This window comes from Hippocampus zosterae, chromosome 17, assembly GCF_025434085.1.
Source record: "Hippocampus zosterae strain Florida chromosome 17, ASM2543408v3, whole genome shotgun sequence".
NCBI lineage: Eukaryota > Metazoa > Chordata > Actinopteri > Syngnathiformes > Syngnathidae > Hippocampus > Hippocampus zosterae.
Window position 1 is genome coordinate 9,776,776 of NC_067467.1, and position 27,215 is coordinate 9,803,990.

The following is a 27,215-nucleotide window of genomic DNA, read 5'->3' on the forward strand; positions in this document are numbered from 1 at the left end:
TGCGCTCACTCTTCCACGGCGTTACTTTTACTTTGAATGGCACGCAAAGCAGTGGCAGTTATTACGTTCTACGCACGTTACCAACCACTGCCTGAAGCGTCATCAACGACATATCGTAGGATCATGTGATGACACGTTGACTTTGTCCACCGGAATTGAGAAACGATAAGGGGAAAAAAGCGCCCTGCGGAATTATAAATAATCATAGAGGACAGTACTTTTTAAACATTGAAATAATTTTCTATGATTATTTATAATGGTTAAATATCTGCAGGGCGCTTTTTTTCCCTTATCGTTTCTCAATTCCAGTGTACAAAGTGTCATGATAGGGCGGCCCGGTATCCAGTGGTTAGCACGTCGGCTTCACAGTGCAGAGGTACCGGGTTCGATTCCAGCTCCGGCCTCCCTGTGTGGAGTTTGCATGTTCTCCCCGGGCCTGCGTGGGTTTTCTCCGGGTGCTCCGGTTTCCTCCCACATTCCAAAAATATGCATGGCAGGCTGATTGAACACTCTAAAATTGTCCCTAGGTGTGATAGTGGATAGTTGTTCGTCTCTGTGTGCCCTGTGATTGGCTGGCAACCGATTCAGGGTGTCCCCCGCCTACTGCCCGGAGACAGCTGGGATAGGCTCCAGCACCCCCCGTGACCCTAGTGAGGATCAAGCGGTTCGGAAGATGAATGAATGAATGAAAGTCATGATAGGGCCAGTCAGTGGTGGTTGATTACAGTGCATTGCAAACGAGTAGCAGGTCTTCCTTAAATTTCTAAATTGTGTGTTCTCCACGTGTCCTAACATTGCCTGGTGACGAGTTTGTCCGTGTGTGTTAAGGGTGTTAACGAGATGGATGGAATGCACTGAAAAGCAATGACACTTGAATTGGAACACATGGATAAACAACATAATACAGGTTTAATGGTAATAATCTTGTCATCCTGCCAATGTTGTAAACTTAATTGGCGTTTTGTAATTACAGAAAATCTAGAAGCATGTAAAATAATGGAAATATTAAATATATGATTATAATATGATTTATGGACCAAATAGGCTATGTTTTCAAAGCAAATAATGAATCTTTAAAGTGTTTTAATCATGTGAGTTTGTCAGAGTTTAACTGAAAAAGTCAGGCGGAATCCACTTGAAAGACATCACCACCAGGAAAATTACAACAGTGAAAAAGTAAAAAATGAAGAAGAGAATGTCGATTATTTCTGCAATCCGTCGAAAGCGTTTAGGCTGAGGTAAATCGCGGCTGCTTGCCGCTTGCCGCTGAGCTTCGTGAATCTTCTGCAGAAAAAGTCTCAGTTGCTCGCGTTCCGACGGAGGTCCGACTTGAATGGGCAAACCTTCCGCTTTCTCCTCGAGGGAATCTGAAAGGACACGGGGTCTGTTGACCTCCACTCAAGAGCTAACGTTTGCATCGCCGTTTTACACACAATGCTATGTGGCTCTGAGTGTGATTTATACTTCAAAGCACAACTCGTCACATAGCATACCACTGCCATGCAGCTAATGATTCAATATTGTCAGAGTCACACTCGTGCTATGTGGCTGCAAAATCCAACGTGGCAGATTCATACTAGTACTATGCAGCTGCCAAGTCCAAGTTGTGAGAGTCATACCACATAGGATGCCAAAGTTCACCATGACACTTTAATAGTAGTGCTATGTGGCTACAAATTCCAACTTGTCATGTTCATTATAATGCTATGTGGTTGCTAATCACATTCATAATACAGTAGTACTTTACAGCTCCTAGTCAAGAGTCATACTATCCATCCTTCCAACTTTCCATCCATCCATTTTCTAATCCGGTTATCCTCACAAGAGTAGCGGGCGAGCTGGAGCCTATCCCAACTGTCTTCGGGCAGTAGGCGGGGTACATCCTGAACTGGTTGCCGGACAAACCCATGGCACACATAGACAAACAACTGCGCTCACATTCACACCAAGGGACAATTTAATTGTCCCAATAACCTGCCATGAATGTTTTTGGAATATGGGAGGAAACCGGAGTACCCGGAGAAAAGCCACATCGGCACGGGGAGAATATGTAAACTCTACACAAAAAAGCCAGAGCCGGAATCAAGATCTGTACCTCTGCATTATAAGGCAGACGTGCTAACCAGTTGACCACCGTGCCACCCAGAGTCATACTCGCTCTAGTTTTTTTTTCTTTTTCTTTTTTTTTTACATTCATTCAAAGTATTGAAATATCCATTATGATTACAAGAGAAAATTGACACAAGAGTGCCAGGGTGTGGATGTATATAATCCCGATACAAACCAAAAGTTGTAAAAATATCACGGTTAAGGGTAAAGTATGAGCCTTAATGGAGACTTCTTACTTTTTTCTTTTCTGATTGATATAAAAATGATTTAGTAGATATAAACGCATAACGGGGTAGGACTTGAGTTTTTTACTTCTTCCTACTCCCTTGAACATAATAACTGTGTTGAATGAAGACTGATTTCTTTTTTATCTACCTTATTTTCTGTCAAATTATTACTGTATATGTTTTATGTTCAATAAACAAACTCGAAAAAGTGCCATGCAGCTGCAAAGCACAACTTGTCAGATATACTCATCAGATTTGTAATAGTGGTAAGTGCCACACAACTGGAAAGTGCTACTTGTTAGGAATCATACTATTGCCATGTGGCGACAAAATCCAACACGTCAGATTTGCAATAGTGCCACACGGCTGCCAATCAGAGTGGTACAGCTGCCAAACAGCCACCAGCCACCAGCCACCAGCCACTGACCTTTCTTGTCCCCTTTGTCTAAGGGAACTTCACTGTCAGACGATGTTGCCCGCTTCTTGGCAAACCTGTCATCTAGGTCGATGATGAAGCTGACCAGCATGGCCTCCAGGACACTGAGGCCCACCAGGGCGAACACGCCCGCACAGAAACTGGCTAAAAGGTGGGAGAGGCGGCATCAGCGAGAGCGTGATACAACGGGACGGGACGGACAGACGGGACCGCTCGCTCACCAATGATGGGCAGGTTGTCCTCGGTGGAGGGCAGCAAGTCCTTGAGGATGAGCAGCAGGACGGAGATGGAGAGCATCACGGTGACCTTGAAGCTCAACTTTTCGCCGCGGCCCTCGTTAATGAAGAAGGACGTCATGTCCAGCACCAGCAGGTAGAAGAGCGGAAAGACGAAGATGATCACGTACAACATCGGCTTGCGAGCGATCCGCACCTATTAATGGTAACATGTTAACTCAAATGGAATTGCAGGTTGAACCAATCATATTTCAAATGCCTTTTGTTTTTATGCCCTCTGATTGATAAATCTTGATGTATTTTATGAAAATATTTTCTGTTTTTGTCGTTGCATGAAAATCGATTGTAAAATGGCTCCAGGTGATGTACTTGGTACATTTGCGTACCACTGTTCTGGGATTTGTCAAGTAGTGGTTTCTATAATTGCCAAACGCAGAATCCAGACTTGGATTAAGTCAGCCACGTCCCAAAAACTCAAACCTCACCTGATAAATCAGTTCGCTCATTTTTGGTTTTCCCTTGCCGGTCACGTTTGAGATGATTTCCAAGTGCTTCAGGCTCCATTCCCCACGAGTTACCATCAACTGCTCTGAGACGTTCGTAATAAATTCATCACCATTCACTGTCTCGAGTCGTATGCCTTTATCTGATTCGAGATTAGGACAAGATAAATTGAAGAAGCTTCCTTCCTGACTTCCGTCGTCATCTTTTCCTGGCGTCCACTCTTACCGTCAGTGTTCATGGCGCTGAAGGTGATGGCACAGTTCTGACGGTCAAAGGGGAAATTGTGAAGGTTGAGGGTGCACGTTGTTGTCAGCCGCTGACGGGCGGTCATATGCAGTTTTCCGTTGGCGTACACCGTGATGTAGTAACTGCGTTGGATGCTCCCGCTGTCGGAGGCACTGTAAGCGCAATATTCAGTTAGTTGCCTCATAAAAGATAGGGGAGCAAAAATCTAAGCTGTCAAATAATACAATTTTGGTAGTCATCAGCCAAATTGTCTTGGAGTACCGTTAGTTTGCCTTTGAAGGAAGAATCTGCCATTCACAGTGTGTTAAAAAAAAAGAGAGACTTCCTGTGTCTTTCTGGGAATGGTATCTTGCGACTTTTTGTGGGTGTCCTCATGATTGTCAAGGCTACCATATTTCATGTTGTCAAAGGAAACTGTATTTGGGGTCTGAATTATGAAAAGCAACTTGGGGGTGTGAGAGCGGTGCCATTATCGTTAAAATGGCCGCTTCAAACCAAAATGGCAGACTTCTGTCTTTTCAGACAACGCTTCTTGAACATTTTTGTGCAGTAATCTAATTGTAACATGTACTTGTTACATATTTTGATGCATTTTTATGCTTTAGAAAACATTTATGCGAGAATTTTGGGGGGTTTGGAACGGATTATGGCGTTTACATGGAAAACGCGTCTCTACTTAAAAAAAATTCTAGTTAAGAAATGTCTTCCAGAACCAATTTATTTCATAAGCCCTGTATTTCTTATAAAATATGTTTGTTTTTGCATGAATATCAATTGCAATCGGCTCCAGATGGTGTACTTGGTACATTTGCGTACCACTATCCTGGGATATGTCAAGTATTGATGGTTTCTAATCACTCAATCAATCAATTCAATTCAATTGTATTTATAGAGAACTTTCGAACAGCCATCGCTACATACAAAGTGCTGTACATGGAGCAGTTGAACATATACAATAAACAGTCAAACAAATCGGTAACAAAGACGGTAGAAAACACTGAACAGTAAAACCAAGAACAACAAATCTAAGTCAGACATAAGTCAAACATGTTTAAATTAAACACAATACCGCTGCTGTTTTGTCCATCCATTAGTTGTTCAAACACACGCATGATGGGCAGTGTAAACATTTACATAGTAGTTCGATTCTGACTACACGTGTTCTGTAAACCCAGGAAAATGACTATTGAATTAGCTCATAATAGCACCAAATGACGTAACAGTCATGTCTTGTGTTAAAGTGAACACTTAGGGAACAAAAAAGGCTCATTGCAGCAGCCACGAGTGCCACCTGCTCCTACGTCATCGACAGTAAGAAAAAAAATAGTTAACCAACTCACTCCTCTTGGATGTTTATGTCAGGCGTCCACAGCATGGACCTGGGAATGGAGACGTGGGTGATGTTGCAGAAATCAGACGGCTTCCACTTGAGGAAATCATTTTCCCACAACTATAAAAAAACAGAAAAGGAAATATAAAATACCCAGCACAAATATCAATCGTTAATATGATTTACAGCACTGGAGCGGCTTCTCACCGTTTGGATCCACACGTGACTCGTGAAGGTTTGAAGCTTCTCATCCTACACATTGACAACACAGAAAAAAGAAAAAAAAAGAACAATATTAACACAGATAACTTGTAACAGAGATATTGTGTCGTAATTTTACTTCTTTATACACAGTGTTTAAAATAAAAGAAGCATGTCTTTCCATGATCAATACAGTAAAATTGGTATTATATTTGACTAGATTGTTGAGTCTAGATTGTAGATGATTACAAATGACATTTGTAATCATAACAAAATACTCAATGGAAAAATATGCAAATATTAGGTTAAAAAATACACAGGTATGATAAAATTATTGGACAAAAGAAATTACAACCCCCCCAATCCAGTTTCTGTATGAACTCCAAAAATATATTACTTAAAAACTACATTTAAAACAAAAATACTAATATTTTGGTAGAAATGACAAAATGTGTCCAAAGGTTAAATAAGATAAAATATACAAATGTAGCAGGATTTTTTTTTAAAGAATAAATAAATAACAATTACATATTTGCTAAATAAAAAAAATAGACATTTGTTTTAAATGGTTTAATATATTCATAGCACTGTTGTAGTGTTAACATGACAACTTGGACATGACTCACATTGACAGCCGCATAGCACTAGTATAAATCTGACAACTTGTATTATTTAACCACATAGCAGTAGTAGGAATCTGGAAAGTTGCGGCCAGATAACATTAGCAGCAGGGTGACAAGTATGAATTTGACTGGCAGTCACACCGCTAGTAATAATGTAATAACCGTGTTTCTAAACTTGCTTTGGCTTGTTGGTCTATGTGTGCCCTGCGACTGGCTGGCAACCAGTTCAGGGTGTACCCCACCCACTGCCCGAAGACAGCTGGGATAGGATCCAGCACGGTATGACCCTTGTGAGGATAGGCGGATTAGAAAATGAATGAATGGATGAAATTGACTACAATAGTTGGCAGCTTGTTTCATCAGAAAGAAATTGCACAATTCTGTAATATGATGAAAAAATACCAAACTATTAGATGAAGTCAGAAAAAGGGAAAAGAAACACATATATTAGACATACAAATCTTAATATGTTCAATCAAATAAATGCAAACAAGGTTTCACAAGTGCGCCTTTGAAACCTGTTTTTTTTTCCCCTTGTGACTTACCACTTGCAAGATGCCAAAGAGTACCAGGTCAATCTGCACATTGGTAACCTGCCTCCAGTCCTTGACAGGCCTGACATTGGCCAGGAAGTTATTGATGGAGCTCAACTCCAAGTAGCTGAGCAGATGCGAGTAGGAGCAGTTAGACGCCCAACTGCATGAGACTACAAACACACATTTAAAAATAAAAATAAAAATAATAATCATAATCATAAAAATCATCCAAATACCTAGAAACCTTTGAAAGAAAACCAACTGCATCAACTTACCGGCCAGGCTAACAAGAACGACGGTTCTCCAGGTGGACATGGTTGTCTGCCTCAGCTGCTAAAACGGCGGCTTTATAAAAAAAGTATGAGGTGGGAGGCTTGCGTCAACATAACAACAATGAGACAGTGAACGCATCGCGGCGCTCCTTTCATCTATTCATGTATACAATGTGAACAATGGAGTCAACAGATGCGGCAAAACATTGGCACACAAGCACATTGTAATGTCATGGATAGGGTTCCCTGAATTGAGTTCAGGGATGCCTTTGTTTTAGTCCAGTTCAGTTGTATTTAACTTCCAGGCACAAAGCGGTCGGATATTATATTTTAAGAACTGTTTTTCACCTTTTTTGTGGTACTACTTGTAACTCAATTGCACGCAATGCAGTTTAAATGATTTACCATTTCTCTTGATTTCCTGTCCAGAACAAATATGAATCAAATTAAAACATTTATCTAATTCGAATGTTAATTTAATGTATTCATTGTTGGTGCAGGTATGTGCACTTCAATTAAATAATTGTTTGTTTTACTGTAAATAAAAATATTAGTACATATGACTTAAAGTACCACCACAGATTTTTTTAAATGATCCACAAAAAAGTAATTTGACTTAGCAACACATTTGATGTGCATACTGTATATTGTTCTACATTGGCCAGACATATAAAAAAAGGCTCATGGATCACCCAAAACACTCAATAAGTGATGGAATAGACAAACACAATGTCATCATGTTTAAATGTTTTACTTTGTTATATGCTTGATTGACCTCAAACGCGTGTGTTTATACAGCTTGTACACAATGGATTCAACTCCTAGCAGACAGCATACGCTCCAGCATGATAAGATGTCCTTGAGCAAAGTTAGACGTCCCAGTTTATGAAAAGCTTGATTATGGATGTTGGTGCTTGTACCAGGAAGTGTGTTGGCCTCCAGGTGTCCACTGAGGGGCGTATTAAGGGGAGGGGGGGACCAGCAAAGTAAATTCAACCCGAGGGGCGCGGTATGTCAATAAAGAGGGTAGTGTTTTTCTTATGTCACCTGTAATTTGCATAAACAAGTGAGTACAGCTTCAAAGAATCGTACCTCCTGCCGGCAGTGAAAGACAATTTCTTCCTCAGTCCAGTCTGTTTGTTCAACTTGTCCGAGCCTAATCTCTGACAAGAAGTCGACTATTTTCCTTTGAAGCAGCCATTTTACAATCGATGCACCTCGCAGAAAGTTCCAAAAATTCAGCCCCTAAAGACAGTTTGTCTTGGCATGATGAAATTTGAGAAAGAAGTTAGTCATGATTCGCCCCACAAAAACGTCAGGAAGCTGCAATGTCAAAAAAGACACAAAATGGGCAGTTTTCAGTCAAAAGTGTCAGTAAATTTTTTTAATTCAGCCCCTAAAAGCAGTTTGACTCAAGTAGACATGCCTACAAAAACACAGTAACTCAATTTTGGTTCAAAGCAGCTTTTTTTTTGGGGGGGGGGGGGCATTTCCTTTAAAAATGTATGTGAAAGGGTGTGTTATGGGTACACATCAGTGGGCAGCTGAAAGTCTTTGAAGGTGTAAAAGGAGATGTCACCGGCGTCCACCACGGCAAAGACTATCTGGACATCACCACTCTGGAAGCTAAGCTGCTTGATGGCTGCCAAGTCCGGAACAGGCCCGGTGAAGCTGGAACCAAGTACCAGTCCCGGTCACATACAGGTGTGATGACGGCATTACACTAAATGCTGGAGTATTGTCACGCAAATATTTTCCACTTCTAATGTTTTGTGTTATTTTCTAAAAATGCTGTACTTTTGGTCCTGTAGTTTTTTTCTATTCTTTTCTTTTTTATACCATATATAATTTGTATGACCAAGATTGCTCTATTATTTTTATTTTAGTTTGTGTCTTTGGGTGAAAGTATTGAGACACAGACAGGAAGTGAAAAATAAAGTGAACGTGAGAATGGCCAATTTTTCATTTGATTTTATGATATTTAAGTATTTTTCACATATTTTTTCCATTTTCCAAACTATTTTCCTGTAATACTAATACATTTAATTTGTCTTGTATTATGATTACTATCTTGTATATTTTGCTCAGATTACATCTACCTGTGTAGATACAAACCAACTTCTGTATTGTGTCTAGTTTACTTTAGTTAAATAATCTGTGTTCTTTTCTAAATCTTTTTCCTCATGTTTTTATATTTTTCATCTAATGCATTTGCGTGATATTTTTATACTTTTTGTAATTTCTTTCCAAATTATTTTCTCTCTTTTTTTTTTTTTTACCTTTTTGTCCCATTATTTCTTCTACATTAAGCACACATTTCTCATTTTTCCACATTTTGTTATCATCGTGTGGCTCATTTTTTTATATATATGGATTTCGGACTGAATTATTGGGACACAAACGTGGTAAAAATTTGGACAAAAGTATGAGAATAGCTACATTAATTAAAAGTGTAGAAAATGTGTACCTCTGTTTGGGTTTGGGCAAAATGCAGACGTTTATCTCAGTACTTTAGTGCATGTGCCGCATGATGGTGATGAAAGCGGTGATTGATGTGTGTTGATGCCAAAAGACATGAAAGTCAACTCACCTGCAAACGCACATGTGGGCAAAAGGTTTACCCGGGTCACTCTTCTTGAAGGTCGCCACCGTGTCAGGTTGGTAAACAGTGAAACAAATCCTCCACTCCTCTGAGGCCTTCAACCTAAAAGAGTGTGGAGCAGGTGGACTCTTTTCATCCGCCTAATGAACCATTTTGTTTACACAGGAAAATAGACAAGGGACGTTTAGTGAAACCGGGATACCTGGATGCTCCCTCGAGCACATGTGTGGACTTGATGACGCTGATTTTGTCTAGCAGTTCACCTGGAAGTAAGAACAGGGGGGGGGATTGTAAATAGCACAGCCACCGTATGCTGTTTTTTCTATGCTATTCCTAATTTATTATATTTATTCTACAAATATATTGCTAATGCTATATTTTATATTGCACTTTTATTGAAATGTGTACAGTTCTTTCTGAAACATTTATTTTGTGCAATGAAACACTTTTTTATTCTTCCTCCCCAATTTTGCTGCTGTAGACTGCAAATTTCCCCAGTGTGGGACAAATAAAGGTTATCTTATCAGATGCAAAGTATACTTTAATTAAAACCCAACTAGCTTGCGGACTATAAGGGCAGCTGGAAAAGACCAAAAAAATCGATATATTGTTTATCTCTCCCTGTTGGAGTGTTTCTTTTGTCCAGTAGAAGAAACTGGACTGACTCACCCAAAATTAGCAGGCTTCATGCTTAATTCAGACCCACTCAGCTCGCTGCCTAAACGGCCAACTGAAAAAAAACCTAGGGTGTCATGTGACTCAAGTGGATTACCTGTGGAGATGGGCTGGGTGTGGTCATGTAAAGGAGTGACTTCCCTCTGCCACAAGTGTTCCGGTCGTCCACTGTGTCTCCTATGCTGGCTCGCCAGAAGCTGATGATACTCGGCCCAGTTTCGGCACTGTCGCACCTTCGCATCGACATTGAGGTTTCAAGCCAAGGATAGGGTTTGAAAATAGAGGTTCAAGCCCACCGCACACCTTTTCGTCTCTGTTGACATCCCACTTCCTTCTGTGTTCCCTTCTCTCCCTCTCTCTGTCCTTAGCACTCATCTTGACCTCACGCTGGTTGATTCTCCTCATCCACGGTTTGACATCACACTCACCCACCGTCAGACCACCGGGCAGCAGAGAGGGGTCTGGAGAGGCCAAGCAACTGGAGTGCCCGCGCAGCGAGGCTACGTCGGGGAACACGATGCTGCCGTCCCAGCACAAGGAGCGCCGACGGGCATGTTCGTGGGACTCCTGGCTGGCAACAGGATGTGTTATCCACCAGGGTCGGCCCCCGTTTGAATCTGCAGAGGGGCTTTGAGCTCCCAAAGTATCTTGTGAGGACGTCGGTTGAGATTCGGGAAGGGTTGGATCTTCTTCTGCTTGCCTTCTCTTCACATCGGGCACTTTGTGTGCTTCACTGTGGCTGCATATGATAAAGCAAAACATAATTCAGACTGAATGTCAGCTAAAGGCAGAAGAGGGCCTGTTCAGTTCATTCACACCAAATAGTTTGCTCCCTATAAGGGTGCCTGTTTAAAAAAAAAATAAAAAATCTCAACCAAACACAACGCTTTGTTTTGGTAATTTTTGACACCTGCAAGTTGGGACAACGCTGTCGCTGCGCTTCCTCTTCAGCGTCCTTGCGCCACGTGACTGCGGCAAGTTAAGTTGCCTCGCGTAGGACGATGGCTGCGAGCTAAACCCAAGAGAAAAACACGCTGATGTCATGACTTCTATGATCTAACCGCTCAGCCGTTGCGTCCCCGTTACCTGGCATCGAATCTGTGTACCACGTAGCCGAGCCTCTTCAGATGCCCAAACACCTTTTGTGAGGGAACAGGGCGAATTAATTAGAAATGTTCATTTTTGCATATTTTTCTCAGCATTGTGTAAAAAATACTAATACAAAAACCCTGATTTTGTAGCTTATCTTATACCCAAGACTCAAAAAACACCAAACCTCCATCATCCTATTTGTTCTATTGAAAACAATTCCTAATTATTTTTTGGGGCCGGGGCAATAAGAACTCAATAACTGGAATTCAATTAATAAAACCAGCAATCCAAAACATTCCAAGGAAAATATGTCAGCTTTCAGCTACCTTAGTGTTTACATTTTGATTTGAACATTTGAGGAGGATCAGAATGTTATTAAAAACATTCTTGCTTGCACCTGATACTGCTGCAGGCTCACGCTACTCGAAGACAGAAAGCATTCAAAGCCGTCCTGGATGGAGAGTGGAAGGTCTTGGTAGAACACTTGCACGTTGCCCTGGTACAAAACGGCAAAGTAAATTCAACGGCGAGTGGTGAAAAAGGGGTGCATGCGACTTTAGTTGCCACTCACACACTCCATCAGATAGAGCGCCTCTTCGGGGAAGAGGTACTGCTTGCCGTTGGCGGAGAATCCCATCGTTTGCCAGAACTTCCCCTGCAAAACACTAGTCAAAGATTAAAAGGCCCTTTCACGCTGCCTGTAAATGCTGATATTTTGGAGCTGCCCTCTACAAATGGTTCTTAAAAAAAGAATGAGAAGGGGTGGAGGACATGAAGCTCAGACACTCACCGCTGGAGACTGAAGCTCCACAATATGGTCATCTGGAATCCACACGGCCTTCACCAGGTTACCGCTACAAAGGAAAAAAATAAAACATCATAAACTAGCCGCACGTGCATGATGGTATCGTCATGATCGCGTGTCCACTCACAGCCTTTCCACTCGTTCCTCCGATACCAGACTCCAGTGTTCGTTCAGGCTTTGTTCCAGACGCAAACGTTGCTCCTCAGAGTCATCTGGGTAGAAGTCTTTCTGACCGCGGACCGGGATCTTGTGGCTCCGGGTACGAGCCGAGAACAGCTCAGAAGGGCTGAAATGTGAGAATGGAAACATTTCAATGAAATAACATGCAGTATTTAAAGTTGAGCTGTCTTGATTTCGATTTGAAAATCGTTTTAAACTTTTTCTCCACAAAAATATTATTTTCATTCAGTGAAATAGCCTTCACGTCTTTTTTAGAAATTTAGTTGTTTTGCCCTTTTTGCGTTTTCTTGAGTCCAGCAAGTTTTTGTTGGCAATAACTAAAATCTACTTCCTACTTATATCCACCGATATAATGCAATAAAATAACTTTTCATGCATGAGATGTTGTAAAAAAATGTGAACTTAATAAGTTAATAATGTTCAACAATTTAAGAAAAGCTCAGCTGGTCCATATGCAAGAGTAAAATATGTAGTTAGTTGTACAGGTGAGGAGGCAACACAATTCAGATATTTGTGGTTCTGAAGTACATATCTCAGGTAAAAAGTTTCACTCCTTTCTTGTCAAAACCATCTGAAAATGTATCCGCTCATCTGACTTCAGTGGAGTGTAACTCTTGTTGCTATATTGAGAAGTTATAGCTGGACGGGGTGAGAAAATAAGGCGATGCCATGCACCCATTTAAGATTGCTTTGATGCGATTTGTACAAAGCCAATCCTTTCGGATGGGGACGTATAAAACAAATGACTGCAGAATACAATGATTTGCACACCATGTTTAACCTATCCTGAATGCACTATGAATACAAGGTATTTAATAGTCAAATTTATAAACTTTATTACTGTGTTGAGCAAATAATCATAATTTAGAATTTTATGGGTCCAACACGTCCCATTGTATTCTATTTTTTATTATGTTTACCATATGGTCCCAATTTCTCTGCAGCAGGGTTTGTAAAAATCATAATCACGCAGATTCAATATGAAGATACAGCACCTGTTTTTAAATTTTATCAAAATAACTTCATTCTCACATTCTCGAAGTGGAGGAAAGTTTCGGGGGAATTAAAACAAAATGTTTTTACGAGTGACCATCCCGTAATGACCTACACAAAGAACTTGAACCGAATTATTCTTAATATATATACAGTATATGTTCACTCTGGTTGTGTTGTACATTATCATTCCCTGTGTGTACGACAGGTTTTGCTAGCATCAATGAAACTACAAGCCGCGTGTGAAATGCAGAATTAAGGAAATACAGAAACAGCCCAAATTAACTCATATAAAACGAGCGACAACTCTATATAATCGCCACTTAATTCACTTAATTGTGCGAACGAAATGAAAATGGACCTTAATACTTCGCTGTAAAACTTTGGGTCAGCATCGTCCTTGTTTTGGAGCGCCATCTTGGTCGGGTCGAGCGTTCGCGCACTTCTTTCAACTCAGGGTCCTAGTGCCACTCTAGTTCGCCGAATCTCGGAAACAATGACACACACAGCCCAAAGAATGACATGGACCAAAACAGTGTTCAAGCGAGAAAGATGTCCTATGTTTGTAAAAATCAGTTTTATTCATATTAAACGTGTCAACGATCGAATCTCGGAAACAATGACACACACAGCCCAAAGAATGACATGGACCAAAACAGTGTTCAAGCGAGAAAGATGTCCTATGTTTGTAAAAATCAGTTTTATTCATATTAAACGTGTCAACGATTACGACAGTTTCGCTGTAAAACCTGAAGATGGCATCGCCAATGTTTTGGTGAGCTGTTTTATGAAGTATCGAGTGTCCATGTGGGGCCTTGTGCCCGTACCTCATTAATTGCCTAACCCGCAAAAGGGCATCGTGATTGACCGATGTCAATTGTCAGCTTTGAATTAAACCTGACGTGTCGACTGTGCATAAGATCAAAGTGCTGCCTCATTGTGAGTCATTGCTTTCTTCATGCCCTTATCAATTCAAGAGGGCAAAACCCGGGTTTTGAAAGTTTATTGGGAAAAACTGTATGCTATTCAAATTTCAGCTACTTGGGTTTGAGTTTTCGTTTTTGTTGCTCATCAGCACAATAGAATGTGACTTTCGGTTAAAAAGGATTTAGTTAATCACAACCTCCAAGGCACGGACGGGGTTCGAACCCGCGATCTTCGGTTTACGAGACCGACGCCTTACCACTTGGCCACCGCGCCTGGTAGTGCTGAAAGGGTCAGTTCTAGTATTTTTAAGAAGTAACATGTTTCGATTTGGAACCGCTGGAACGGAATTGCCGTTCAAAAACTGAGTTTGTGACTTCAGTGCAAACACAATATTCATATTTCTGGTGCTGTGTTCATCCTGCCGGGATAAAAACCCATAAATAATCTAAAGTAGGACTCAAACAAGAGACAATAAAGAATACAAATCGGAAAATGACTTGTATAAAGTCTCACCGGGTGATATTTGGAGCTATTTAATTGCCTTTAAGTGACAGGCTCTCAAAGCTTCGATCGTAGTTAGCACGTCAGCTTGCTCACGCGCTAGCTTGTCGCCATTGGAGGAGGAGGACTTGTGTCATATGACATACCCGGAAATGGAATGACGTGAGGGTGGGAGTGACTCTGGACGCGGAACCGAAGTGATGTCCGCCCGGAAAAAAGTATCCCCTTCTCCTGACCACCTGTGATGTCTTGAACGCTGCCCGACGCTCATCCCGTCGGCCGGTGGGGAGGCTGCGTTACATTCTCGGCAAAATCGGGACTCGTGGAGGCGGATGCGGTGAGTAATAGTTGTTTTTCGTTCGTTTGTTTTGATCCGTGGTCGCTTGTTGGTGGCTAACCGGTTAGCTTTTCGATATGTTTGGAAGGCGGAGCGAACATCTCGCTCAACAAAAACACAGGACATTACATCGTATAATAATAATAATCCCGAGCGTACATATAATGCAACCACGACGGGCCTCTTTCACACAGTTTCTGCAAAATTACCGCACTTTCCCCACAAAACCCAGGAAAGCAGAGAGCGTTGATCGGGTCTAGTTAGGACCGTGGCCACGAAACAAATCAAACTTGTATCTCAAGGCACTCTGATGTTGCATTTTCTTTGTTACTGTCGTTGGGGTTGAAATTGTCCCCTTTGGGAACTTTTTATTTGCAGAGGCGTTGCGTAACCGCCGAGCCTGTCCGCGATGCCACTGGTGTTGGACGCCGTGTGGGCGCTGTGGAGCATCACGGCGGGGATTTACGACTACCTCCACACCAGCGCCATGGAGGAGAGGATCCACACGTTGGAGAACGTGCTCTCCATACACCAGTTTGTCATCGCGGGGCTGTCGGCAGGCCTCATCCTGCTTATGACATACATCCTGTGGAGGAAGCACTGATGAGGATGAACGGGATGACATGCACGCGCCACCACCATGAAAAGGCAATGGAATGGAGCAAAGTTGTTTCTATGTATGTTAAATGTTGATTTTCACTTCTGTAACTGACTGCTGGCCCAGGTTCCAAAGCCAATACAGAGATAATAAGTGCACTGGTTGTTTTTCTGGCTCTTTTTATGTCTCTGCACATCCTCCAGGCATGATAAGAAAGCAATGTTGCGTTATTTTGAAGATTTTATCATGGTTTAGAAATGCAGCTTGGCTCGCATTTGATCAACAAGTTAGTCAAGCTGCAACCTATTTTCTATTTTTGTTTATCTTTTTTTGGTTTTGTTTAACTTTGATTTTTCTGTGGAGTGCAATAATGCATTATGTTGTGACAAACTGCTAATATGGATGGCCACTTTAAAAGGGAATACTGTATGTACAAATAATAAAAGCTCATCAGTGATGAATTAGGTTTTCTTTTGTTAATGTAAAAAGCCATGGTTGAGAGACCATATGAATTTTATATAAACGGTTTAAGCCTTAAACTATCCCACATGCTATGGTATACTGTAAATGGTTAAACCTAATGAAACACATTGCAAAAGTTTAACACAATTCGGAGGCATATAATGTATGCAAGTAGTACAATTTGCATCAAAATTAAAACTCTTAAGGGAAAGTAGACGAAAAAAATAAAACTGATAGTTTAAGCTTTAAAGTATTCATGCACACTTACTGTAATCACATTAAAACGTATTCAGAATATTCAAATATATAACTGAACACAAGAAAACTCCGTAAAAAAATAGGATTAATATACAATGCGGTCAGGAAACTGATAGTGCCTTGAAGGCCGCTTTCATATTTGTGAAAAGGCAAACGCCCCCACCAATCAAACCGTCGCGTTTCACAAATAAGCGCTGTGATTGGCTCAAGCACTCGAAAGGCGGAATCTTTCAATGCGTATAAAAAGTGAAGCATCCATTCAACTTTGGTTAAGAGCGACATATCAAAACCGGAAAAACAAAAAAGAGTTATCGGTCGCCAAAATAAAACTGATTGGTTGGCTACATAACACCCCATTCGAGTAGTTGTAATTGGATTTCTAGAAATAAATTAATCATTTGCGATTCATAGATGAAAAAAAATATAAGTATCAAAAAAAAATTACACACTATAGCTCGTAAACAGTAACTATCTTATGTTTTGAAAATATTAACCGGATAATCACTTCCAAAAATGATATGCTATAATTGGCAAAAGGCGCTCAATCAACAATTTACATGAATTAATTTGAAATTGTGGATTTAAACCTCAACGTTAATCAAATGCATGTGTGTTTTTTATTTAAATCGTCTAATTTGGTTTATTACTTTTTATTACGATAGTGGAGAGTCGCGTCGTCCTGGTTAGCTTGTCCAGCTAAGGAAGTTAGCTGTTGAACGGCGGCTTCGGGTTGCTTTCGTCTCCCGCATTTGGAACCTCTTGGCCGGCCTCTGTAATGCCAACTCGCTGAAGCGCCTCACTGGAGCCTCGCTTGGACATGGATTTAAAAAAATAATAAATTAACCCCAAGCCCTCCCAGCTGCGTTGAATTGTCAATATCTCCCCTGTCGCCTTTTTCGCGTGACGGTGATCCTCTTTTTTTTGACAAAGAAAACCTACTCAAGTTTCTATCTCTCCTGACAAGCAAACGCCCAAAAAAGATCGCCTGGTTCCAGTGGATGGCTCCACACAGGCACGGCCCATCTGCTGGAAGCCACCCGGTGACCCCAGGTGGCGCCGGCATGGCGAGGGCGAACGGACTGTACCCGCCGTCGTCCTCCTCATCCGACTCAAAGAAGCCCAACATGCAGGTCGTCCGAGCCGACCACGAGTTGTTCCTGCAGGCCTTCGAAAGTGAGTTCCGAAAATCAACCTCACAAGTTATTTAATTCGTTAAACGGGTTTGCTGAAGTGGTCATTTCATAAATGGGAAAGCTAATGATTGTACTGAACTCTCCAAGTTCTTTATTTTCCTACCTCCACATCGAATCTTCTTGTACAATTATTTTGAGTCGAGCTTCCTTTTTGGGGCATTTGAGCAAGCTGTGTTGTTTCTGTTCATATTACAAAGTCATTAATCAGTTTCATTGTTAAAAACATCCCCAAAAAGTCCAAAAGAAGTCTGAAATGGTGCATAATATTGCAGCCAAGTTGACATTGATTGACAGTTGTATTAATGAACAACAAGGAACTGTTGATGATTCTTGACTGAATGTCCGTTGTTGTTGCAGAACCGACCCAAATCTACAGGTTCCTCCGTACTAGGAACTTGATCGCTGTAAGTATTCTTGTAATACTTTTTAGGTTTAATTTCCTAACGTGTTCACATGGAATTACTGTAACAATATTCCTTTTTTCTTTCCAATTGTAGCCCATATTCCTACATAGGACTCTCACCTACATGTCGCACAGGAACTCGCGGAAAAAGGCCAAGAGGTAACGAAACCTCCAAAAAATATGTTGCTTTAGTGGTTATTTTCCTTTTTATGTGACAGAAAATCAACTGTTTTTTTTTTTAATGCCGTTATCACTTGTTCATTTGGACTGATTATTTAGTCACACAGACCGACGGTTCATCCTCTGGTAATCGAGCTCAGTGATTCACTTTGAAAGTTCTTCTTTGTCAGCCAGCAGCGGTTCACTTCCACTTCCTGCTGCATGCGAATAGATGCCAGTGAAAGCACAAAATCCAGACACCTACCACGCAAAAATGTTTTCTGACTTGTTGTGCTATTATATGAGTGGTTCACATGTCCTAAAGCCACAATAGGGCTCCACAGGTGTTTTCACTTATCTCCGCAGGCACCTTTTGCCTCGCATAAAAATCCGCTAGTTAAGTGTTTAAAAATGAAACAGAATGTGTGTGAGCCTCAGATGGCAACTGCACATTACATTATAAAACATACTGATAGCCTTTAAAAAAATAGACCAGAAATGTACAAATGTGTGCATGCATTTTTTTCTCCGTATAATAATAGTGTATGACCAGCACTCTTGACATTTCACACTGTACTACAAACTGTACAGCTCCTGTTGTCATCGCATTGTGTCACTTCTTCACCATTTATTTTTCAGAATAGATTCCGAAAACACGTGTATCTGTATGTGTCCATTTTGAAAGATGTCTGTACTACGGTTTTATTATTCTTATTATGTTTGCTTTTTGGCAAAAAAAAAAGTCTCCATCACAACAAGGAAGACATTGACTGTTTATGTTGTTTTTGCTAACGTATCGTTTGTTTGCCCAGGAAAAGTTCCAAGGTGGACAATCTGCTCTTCCGAGTGGAAAAGATGCAAGGAGACCAGGAGATGCACGGGTGAGACAAGACCTCCGGCAAGGCACAACCAGCCTGACTTATGTACTTTCCAGTGCAGGTCCATCTGCTGGCTATTAAAACATAATGCAGCGTCACTAATTAGAATCTAAAAAATGTAACTGCCTGTGCATCATAGCTTTTACTGTACACAATTTGGCCACTGGGGGACAGTATAATGCAGTTATACAGACACGATCAGATAAGTTTGTAGAAACTATTAGTTAGCCCGTCTATGGCATTTTCCATGATGTGTTAGGCTTAAGGTAGCAGGCTTACTTTATGTGGTTTACGCTGAATTCTCTCGACCTGTTCATATGTGCAACTCGGTGTTGCTTTCTCACTAGCTTGGCGTCCAATCTGCAGCTCACCTTCACCGGCTTCTTCCACAAATCGGGTACGCTTGCGTCGCATTTGCTCTCTTTCCCGTCAGCTCTTTGGTTGACTTGTTGCTTTTTGTTGTCGTCAGGGCAACCGTTCCAGGATTGCGAGAATGAGCAGACCTCCGTGTCCCTGGAGGTCCTCCTGGTCAAAGTCTGTCACAAGAAGAGGAAGGTGAGGCGAGATGATGTCGTCAATCAATCAACCAATGAAGTCAAAGTGTTTAATTACGTTTCCAAAGCATATGTTACATTTTTGCTTTGTTAGTTTTTACATGGTTGTGAGGCTTGATTGACATGAGTGTGGTTCTTCCCATCCAGGATGTGAGCTGTCCGGTCAAGCAGGTTCCAGCCGGGAAGAAGCAGGTTCTTCTCAATCCCGACTTGACTTCTCCCGGCGGTGCAGGACATTTCGGAAACTTTCCGTCCCTGCTCATCCCGAGCAGCGAGTTTGAAACCAGCAACTCGTACATGGTCAAGTCCTACTCGCTGCTTTTCAGAGTGTGGCAGCCCGCATATGACCACAGGCTGCCCCTCAACAGACTTGCAAACGGAGAGGCACACCATCACACAGGTCAGCAGGCAAACATCCACATGGCATTAAAAAAATGTAATTTCCCAATTTTATACTTTTTTTTCCTCAAAAATCTGAAAAAGGTAAATATTCAAATCAATGTTTTCACAAAAATCCAATTTGAAGCTTATTTTTGTTTGATTTTTTTTTTTGTGGTTTCTGATTTTCATCCCCACAAAATCTGTTTTCTGATTTGAATTGAACATTTTTTTTTACAAAAATCCAGTGGTCTATTTTTTTCAATAAAATCATATTTTAGTTGATTTTTTTTTCTTTTTAAACAAAAATGTATTTCCATTTTTTTTCTCCCACAAACGAGTTTCATCTTTGTTGTCAAAGATATGTTGGGGGTGGGGGGGATTCTCTCAAAATATTTGCTATTTTCCATCCATCCATTTTCGGATTCCGCTTTATCCTCACAAGGGTCGCGGGGCGTGCTAGAGCCTTTCCCAGCTGTCTACAGGCAGTAGGCGAGGCACACCCCGAACTGAGTGCCAGCCAATCGCAAGGCACACAGCACACAAACAACCATTCGCACTCACAATCACACCTTGGGAAAAATTTAGAGTGTTCCGTTTGCCTGCCAAGCATGTTTTTGGAATGGGGGATGAAACCATAATACCCAGAGAAAACCCACGCAGGCACAGGGAGAATATGCAAACTCCACACAGGAAGGCCAGACCCAGTAATCGAACCCTGAACCTCTGCCCTCTGAGGTGGATGCGATAATCACTTGAACACCGTGCCGCCCTATTTAAGATTCTAACAAAGACATTTCCTCAAAAATCTTTTTTTGTGTGTCTGCTGTTTTTGAAAAGCCAATTTTATCATTTTTCATCATTCAAATAAAAATTATTATTTTCATTTAAAAATACCCCCCGCCCTCCATTGTACACAAGAGTTGAGTGAGAAGAAAGCTGTCCCGAATTATTTTCCAAATCCAGAGTTATCCGAGGACATGATCGACAAGAAGAGGCTGAGCTCCCCCCTCAGGGAGGACGGAGAAAACACGCTGGTGGCACAGATGATAGTCTTTGATAAAAACAGGTGATGCACAACATGTTGATGGATATCTCGTGCATGAATATGTCAACACAATGTCTTGTATGATCTGTGTTTTCAGACGCCTGCAACTGCTGGACGGCGACTACGAAGTTTCAATGCAAGAATTAACACAGCAGTGTCCTCTAAACAACATGAGAGCAACTTGGGAGACGATATTGGACACAAAGGTAAAGAGCTGAGTGTCTGTGTGTGTGTGTGTAGATGTGATTGTTTTTAAAAGTTTTGGGGGTTGTTTCTGCGTATGTGTGTGTGTGTGTGCGCGCGCGTTTAGCACATGCCTCCACTAAAGGCATTCTGCGAAGGCCCGACTCTTCGCTTCACTCTGCGTTGGACCAGCGAAGTCTGCGACGGTTCCACAGCTCCTGTGGCCAAACCTTTGGCAACGCGCAACTCGGATGCCAATCGGGAAAGCAAAGCGGTACACGCGTTGAGGAACGCGGCACACGCCACCCACGGTGAGACCCTCAAGACATGAACACGATGAGGCAGGCTGCAGAAGGTTCAGGACCGACTGACCGCAAGCTTTTGCACGCAGCTGTGAAAGAAACCATCAACTCAGACAAAGTCCACACCAGAGCCAGAGAACACGTTCCATCAGAACCTCGACCCAAACTACGCATTTTCTACCAGGTAAACTGCAAACCAGGTAAAAATACCATATTGGCCCGAATAGAAGATGGCCCTGATTATAAGACCACCCCCCCCTCCTTTTTTCAAGACTCAATTTTGAAAAAATACTTTTTAAACACCAAATTAATTTTTATACAGAAAATAATTACAGTATATCTGAAACAAATGATTATAACAATATATTTGAGAGAAAAAGCATGTTATTTTGCCTCATTCCAATCTTAATATCTGAACATTTAAATATGTAAACTAAAGTGCAATCACATTCGTAAATTAATGGCTTCTGGTTTTTGAAATGTAAATTACATCATAACTTCTCCCCAGCTGCTGGTTCACCTGGCCGATCTTTGACCCACTTTTCTCCAGATTGTTGCTACGTTTCTCCATTTTCTGTTATCTCTTCTATTTTCTTTCTTACCGCTATTTTTTATTTTTCTTCGTGCTACCGCCGTTTTGATTTTTATTCTTCATGACGGGTTTGCATTGGCCTGGGGAGTCAAATTCAGCATTTGCTTCAGTGGTATCTGGCGCCATCTAGCGTCATGAATGGGTATAATGTCTAGACCCCGAATATAAGACAACCCCCACTTTTTCAGTCTTATTTCAATGCAAAAAACACCGTCTTATATTCGGGCCAATACGGTACAACTAAAACTACATCCGCTCCTGAGTAAACGACACCTAAACTACTCGCCACCATGTGCGCTTTTGCGTGTAGTTCCAGTACAACAACAACAGTCGGCAGCAGACCGAGGCCAGAGATGACCTTCACTGTCCTTGGTGCACCCTGAACTGCAGGAAGCTGTACAGTTTGCTCAAACACCTCAAACTGTCTCACTCGCGCTTCGTCTTCAACTATGTGGTGAGTGGATGCCGCGCCCCAGGTAAATCAAAGGACGTCGCGGAAGGTACACGGCTAACCGCCCGTCAATGTTACTGTCGCGCAGCCTCACCCTAAGGGAGCCAAGATCGAGGTCTCCATCAACGAGAGCTACGACGGTTCGTACGCCGGGAACCCTCAGGACGTCCACGGCCAGCCGGGATTCGCCTTCAGCCGCAACGGACCCGTCAAGAGAGCCGCCGTCACTCACGTCCTGGTCTGCAGGTACAAACAAGACAAAGATGTTTCTTGTGTATTTGATAATACACACACACATGCAAACGTGTGTCATCCTGTTTTATGTTATGTGTTGTGTTTATTTTACTTTATGTTGACTGTTTTGTTAAGCGCTTTGTTGCAGCTGCCGCTGTTGTGAAAGTGCTATATAAATCAGCATGTATTGTATTGTATTGTATTGTATCCATCTAGGCCCAAGCGCAGCAAGCCGAGTCTGTCCGAGTTCTTGGAGTGCGAGGACAGGGAGCGCCAGCGTCTCAGGTCATACGTGGGCGGACTTAACCGACTCTACTTCAGAAGCGACAGCTGCGTGCCCAGACCACCGCAGGAGATGGACGTGGACAGCGAGGACGAGAGGGACCCCGACTGGCTCAAAGAGAAGACCGCCAAGGTTAGTTTACGCAACCGACATTTCCCAGCAAGCCCGCTGGTTGTTGTTTGAATGAAAGAAAGCTGAGGTTGCACCTCAGATAGTATTGCTGTACAATGTTATTGTACTTTTGGGGGGGGAAATGTGGATTAGTTCAAAGCCTGCCTCTCTAAATTTTTACAACCCCCCCCCCCCCCCCCGACCCCCCAAAATCTCTGAGGGCATTTGTCTCTAAATGTTTTTTTTGTATTTTTTTTTTTTTAATCTAGGAATTTTTTTAATACAAATTTTCAGATAAAATTGTTTGTCCCCATTTTTTTTAATCTGGAAAAAAACAAAATGTGTGACTTAAATAAACCAGAGATCTCCCAAAATGTTTTAGGAGAAACATTGAGTTATTTTATTTTGTTAATCTGGGTGGAATTTTTTTGTTTGTTTTCAAACAGAGGAAAAACTGTTAAAATTTAACATAAAAGTTAAAAAAACATTTTTTTCCAGATAAACGAACAAAAATTGGTGTTACCTGCTTACATGCATGCGTAGTAGCAGATTTTCCGATAAAAACGAAAACAACTCCAAATTTACAGGTACTGTGTGGTTTTCACCCCCCATAAAATTTTGCATATACATTTCCATGATTTAATGCTTAGCAGGAGCTAGGTGAATTGGAACTAATTTCATTTAGTCAACATCTGGAAAATGAACAATTTATATTTTACTTTCCTAATTTGAATATCTCAGCCCGATTTTTGCTTGCCACATTTCCTCGATTTCTCAGGCAGCCCATTTAGGCAGCTTGAGTTGACCATGAAGTAGTTGCTTTTGATTAATTGCGCTACTCAATAGAGGCAGGCATTTTATTTTATTTTATTTTTTTGCCATGGTTAGTTCCATTGATATTCCTTTTCTTTTCTGGGGCGCACCCGCAGCAAATCGAAGACTTCACAGACGTGAATGAAGGCGAGAAGGAGATCATGAAGCTGTGGAACCTTCACGTCATGAAACACGGGTTTGTCCGCAAGTTAGCATGAAGCTGCTATGCTCTTCCGAGCATACTCACGCCGATCTTTGCCCGCAGCTTCATCGCCGACCACCAGATGAACGAGGCCTGCCTGCTCTTCACCGAGCTCCACTGCGCTCACCTCGTTCGGCAAAACCTGCGCCGCAACTTCCTGCTGCACCTGGTCAGCATGCACGACTTCAACCTGGTCAACACCCGAACCATCGACCAGGCAATGGCCCGACTTGAGGCCGCCGCGCACGGGGACAAACAACCGGCGGAGGAAGACGAGGCGGAGGAGGAAGACGAATGGGAGACGGCGGTGGAGTTTCAGATGGAGACGGACCAGGAGCCGTCGGAGTCTGAAGACCCGAGTAGATGGCAGGAGAGTCAGAGTTGAGTTATAAATTGACCAATGGAAGGACTCCAACAGAACTTTATCTTTGGAGCCATCGTGGTGATTTTGACCATCAAGACTTGGCAATTCTGGAGCACAGAAGCACCAGAGCAGCTTTGTTTCCCAAATTATCCTAAATCTTGAGGACTATGTTCCTTACGAACTTTTGTTGGAAGTGCAACCAGAAACGCCAAACGAGACTTTGGGAATCTTCCACCAACTTTTGGGACTTTGAAGTCTTTGACTGAATAATTCCAGATAGTTCAAACACCAGAACATCATGTTTTTCAGTTTCTTAGGGTTTTGCCCATGTTCCAGACTGACCACTTTTGGCGGGGGAACCATTTGTGGCAACCCATAAGATGAATTTTGGACTCAAGAGACCGATTCTGGATCAACAAGACTGTAGAACAGCGTGTTTTCTTGTTTGTTAGAACTTGTTTACTTTGTCCATGTTAGAAGAAACCCCAAAATGCACTTTGGGGTTTTAAACCTTCAATTACGTTTTTGGGACATTCAGGTCTTGAGGACAAAATAATTCAGAAACACAGAGAAACCAGAATATTGTTTTCTTTGTTACCTCAAAACTTGAGGATTTTTTTGTTCCATTGTTGGGTATAAACATGAAGGGATCAATCAGTGCGGGGTGACCAGAAAAGCCCCACTAGACTTTTTGTTTGAAGAGTTAAGACAACTTTTAGCACTCACAGATTGAGTCTGGATGTAGGTAGGACCAGACCTTCATTTTTCCTGTCCTTGTCATGAAAACCCCAAACTGAACTTTGGGTTTGGAAACTCCACTTTTGTGACTTTTTGGGATGTGAAGACTGAAAAATTCTGGAGGCCAGAAAATTTGCTTTTTTTTTCTCTTTGCTATCCTTAAACTGGTTCTAGATCAAAAAGACGCCACCATTTCATTTTTTCCTTTTTATCCCAGGGCTTAAGAATACTGTCCACCTTCCTGACAGTAAAATGGTGACCAGATACCTTTCCAAAATCCAAAACAAGACTTATTTGTTTGCAACATCAAGGAACATTTTTGAACTCGTAGGACTCTGATTCTGGATGAAGAAGATACTTACACTTCATGCTTTCTCTGTCTTGCCAATACTTGAGGACTTTATCTTAGGTCCAGTTAGACCACTGATGGTGGAGTTACCACAAAACCATTGCAGAAATCAAAAGAAGACTTTTTGGTCGGAATAAACACCTGGATATTGTTTATCTTCTTGTTACCCATGAACATCCAAAATGTCGTCCATGTTCCTGACAGCGAGACAACCTTGCAGATCTCCAAACTGGATTTTTTTCTGGGTCAACGAGTCACCAAAACATTTTTTTTAATCTCAAAAACAAGGGACTTTGTTAATGTTCCTAACGGTGCGTATCAGTGTGAAACGGACCATTCACCCACCGTAGGGCACAGGTACCTTTACAGAAACTCAAAGCGGACTTTTTGTTTGGATCATTCAGCCAGCTTTTGAAGTTTAGGATCTTGAGATCAAATAAATCTGGATGAGATTTTCCAGGTTGTTATCCCAAAACGTAAGGACTTGGTCCAAGACCTGCAACACTTGGATCCACCAAAGAGGACTACAGGTTCTATTTGAGGGTCAGATGTCAGATCCAGGTATAGCATCTCATGAAAATATCAGGACGTTAGAGATCATCTTATTCTTCTGCCGGGCTCGTCATAATGTTTCATTCAATGGTGCTACTTTATTTTTTCTCTTAAAGATCTGATCCAGAATCTGCCTTGTCCCCTCTGAGCCAATGTTGCCTTTTGCCAAACGCTAACACTGAATCTGTAGTTTGAGTCATCACCAGAAAATGAAAGTCTAAAGTAAGTAAGTGAAGCCAGCATGGAGCAGAAGTGCCTTAATTTCTTCCAGAACCCAGCAGAGGGCAAGACCCCATACATGTTCATCATTATTTTCTGCAGAGGAAAAAAACAATCTGGTGTGCATTGTTTCATAAAAGTCCACCGTTTATACTTTTTGTTGATGTCCATGTGACAATTAAATAACCAAAACTGGATTCCTTTTACACCATGCATTTGTTAGCTCAGTTTGGAATAAACCTTTTTTTTGACTGATGTCACAGCAGCTGGACAACAAAAATGTATCAGCAGCCTGCTTTCAACTTATGATTTTCTATTAAAAAGAGCACATTTTTACAATTCCGAGTCTATCTCATTAAAATTTCTAAGAATATAAAATATTACTGCAAGCAACATTTTCAAAATGTGTACAACTTTGAAATTATTTTAGTAAAAATACAAAAGCAGCAGAGAATTGTTGCAAAAGAATTTCGCATTTAACTGGTGAACGTTCATAATACTGTGTACATACTGAACGTTCTATATGAATGTTTTTTCATATTTTAGTTCAAGTCAACAGTATTTATAGAGCACTTTCAAACAGCCATCGCTGCATACAAAGTGCTGTACATGGAGCAATTTAACATGCACAATAAACAGTAAGACAAATCGGTAATAAAGGCGGTAGAAAGCACCAAGCAGTAAAACCAAGAACAAATCTAAGTCATGCTGAGTCGAACGCTAAAGAATACGAGTTTTGAGGAGGGCTTTAAAGATGGGCAGCGAGGAGGCTTGCCGAATGTTCAGTGGTAGGTCATTCCAGAGAGAGGTACCAGCAACAGAAAAGGCTCGATCCCCTCTGAGCCTCAGTTTAGTTCTTGGTACTTCTAACATAGACTGGTCCACAGACCTGAGGCGCCGGGCAGGTGTGTAGGGGCGGATGAGCTCAGAGGGGTAAGGTGGCACGAGATTATTCAGAGATTTGAAAACAAATAGGAGGATCTTGAAAATAACTAAAATGAATGGGGAGCCAGTGAAGGGATGCCAGAGTAGGAGTTATGTGCTCCCTCTTATGACTAC

The 27,215-nt window shown here is 41.6% G+C and overlaps 3 protein-coding genes, 2 long non-coding RNA genes and 1 other non-coding gene across 7 annotated transcripts; 2 read left to right on the top strand and 4 right to left on the bottom strand.

The window, feature by feature from the left end:
- Positions 1-890: 890 nt before the first annotated feature.
- LOC127589349 (5-hydroxytryptamine receptor 3A-like) lies at positions 891-7,069 on the bottom strand. The gene is made up of 9 exons (XM_052048474.1): positions 6,724-7,069; positions 6,458-6,618; positions 5,296-5,340; positions 5,099-5,208; positions 3,738-3,910; positions 3,494-3,654; positions 2,994-3,204; positions 2,764-2,916; positions 891-1,367 (listed from the first exon to the last, which is right to left on the bottom strand). The coding sequence occupies exons 1-9, from the start codon at positions 6,761-6,763 to the stop codon at positions 1,108-1,110; spliced, it is 1,314 nt and encodes a 437-aa protein (XP_051904434.1). The 5' UTR covers positions 6,764-7,069; the 3' UTR covers positions 891-1,107.
- A 386-nt stretch (positions 7,070-7,455) lies between these two features.
- tsen54 (TSEN54 tRNA splicing endonuclease subunit) lies at positions 7,456-13,639 on the bottom strand. Of its 2 annotated transcripts, none has more exons than XM_052048463.1 (12): positions 13,437-13,639; positions 12,022-12,180; positions 11,880-11,943; positions 11,661-11,744; positions 11,487-11,585; positions 11,084-11,136; positions 10,908-11,009; positions 10,301-10,736; positions 10,095-10,230; positions 9,525-9,585; positions 9,311-9,424; positions 7,456-8,391 (listed from the first exon to the last, which is right to left on the bottom strand). In XM_052048463.1, exons 1-12 carry the CDS (start codon positions 13,460-13,462, stop codon positions 8,241-8,243), a joined length of 1,485 nt encoding a protein of 494 aa, XP_051904423.1. In that variant the 5' UTR covers positions 13,463-13,639; the 3' UTR covers positions 7,456-8,240. The 2 variants fall into 2 exon arrangements, with proteins under 2 accessions (XP_051904423.1, XP_051904422.1); XM_052048462.1 differs by having other exon boundaries at positions 13,429-13,637.
- A 420-nt stretch (positions 13,640-14,059) lies between these two features.
- On the bottom strand, positions 14,060-14,623 carry LOC127589362 (uncharacterized). The gene is made up of 2 exons (XR_007959370.1): positions 14,508-14,623; positions 14,060-14,412 (listed from the first exon to the last, which is right to left on the bottom strand). It is a non-coding gene; the product is annotated as an uncharacterized LOC127589362 (long non-coding RNA).
- On the bottom strand, positions 14,196-14,267 carry trnat-cgu (transfer RNA threonine (anticodon CGU)). Its single transcript has one exon. It is a non-coding gene; the product is annotated as a tRNA-Thr (tRNA).
- Positions 14,604-15,891, top strand: LOC127589360 (uncharacterized). Its single transcript, XR_007959368.1, has 2 exons — positions 14,604-14,832; positions 15,211-15,891. It is a non-coding gene; the product is annotated as an uncharacterized LOC127589360 (long non-coding RNA).
- A 736-nt stretch (positions 15,892-16,627) lies between these two features.
- Positions 16,628-26,495, top strand: LOC127589339 (polycomb protein suz12-B-like). Its single transcript, XM_052048452.1, has 16 exons — positions 16,628-17,323; positions 17,701-17,747; positions 17,841-17,905; positions 18,718-18,786; positions 19,131-19,180; positions 19,253-19,338; positions 19,485-19,737; positions 20,682-20,784; positions 20,861-20,969; positions 21,074-21,257; positions 21,338-21,432; positions 22,151-22,294; positions 22,380-22,537; positions 22,742-22,940; positions 23,849-23,928; positions 23,998-26,495. The coding sequence occupies exons 1-16, from the start codon at positions 17,149-17,151 to the stop codon at positions 24,317-24,319; spliced, it is 2,139 nt and encodes a 712-aa protein (XP_051904412.1). The 5' UTR covers positions 16,628-17,148; the 3' UTR covers positions 24,320-26,495.
- Positions 26,496-27,215: the final 720 nt, after the last annotated feature.

Coding starts and splice junctions, on each gene's coding strand:
- LOC127589349 (XM_052048474.1), bottom strand. CDS start 6,763: ATGTCCACCTGGAGAACCGTCGTTCTTGTTAGCCTGGCCG. Junction 5,209..5,295: donor GTCACGTGTGGATCCAAACG/GTGAGAAGCCGC, acceptor GTTTTTTTATAG/TTGTGGGAAAATGATTTCCT. Junction 3,655..3,737: donor CAGCGCCATGAACACTGACG/GTAAGAGTGGAC, acceptor ATCTCGAATCAG/ATAAAGGCATACGACTCGAG.
- tsen54 (XM_052048462.1), bottom strand. CDS start 13,484: ATGGCGCTCCAAAACAAGGACGATGCTGACCCAAAGTTTTACAGCGAA. Junction 10,737..10,907: donor AGCGTTGTCCCAACTTGCAG/GTGTCAAAAATT, acceptor TATCATATGCAG/CCACAGTGAAGCACACAAAG. Junction 8,392..9,310: donor GCCCACATGTGCGTTTGCAG/GTGAGTTGACTT, acceptor ACTTGGTTCCAG/CTTCACCGGGCCTGTTCCGG.
- LOC127589339 (XM_052048452.1), top strand. CDS start 17,149: ATGGCTCCACACAGGCACGGCCCATCTGCTGGAAGCCACCCGGTGACC. Junction 17,748..17,840: donor GTACTAGGAACTTGATCGCT/GTAAGTATTCTT, acceptor TTCCAATTGTAG/CCCATATTCCTACATAGGAC. Junction 19,339..19,484: donor TCTGTCACAAGAAGAGGAAG/GTGAGGCGAGAT, acceptor CTTCCCATCCAG/GATGTGAGCTGTCCGGTCAA.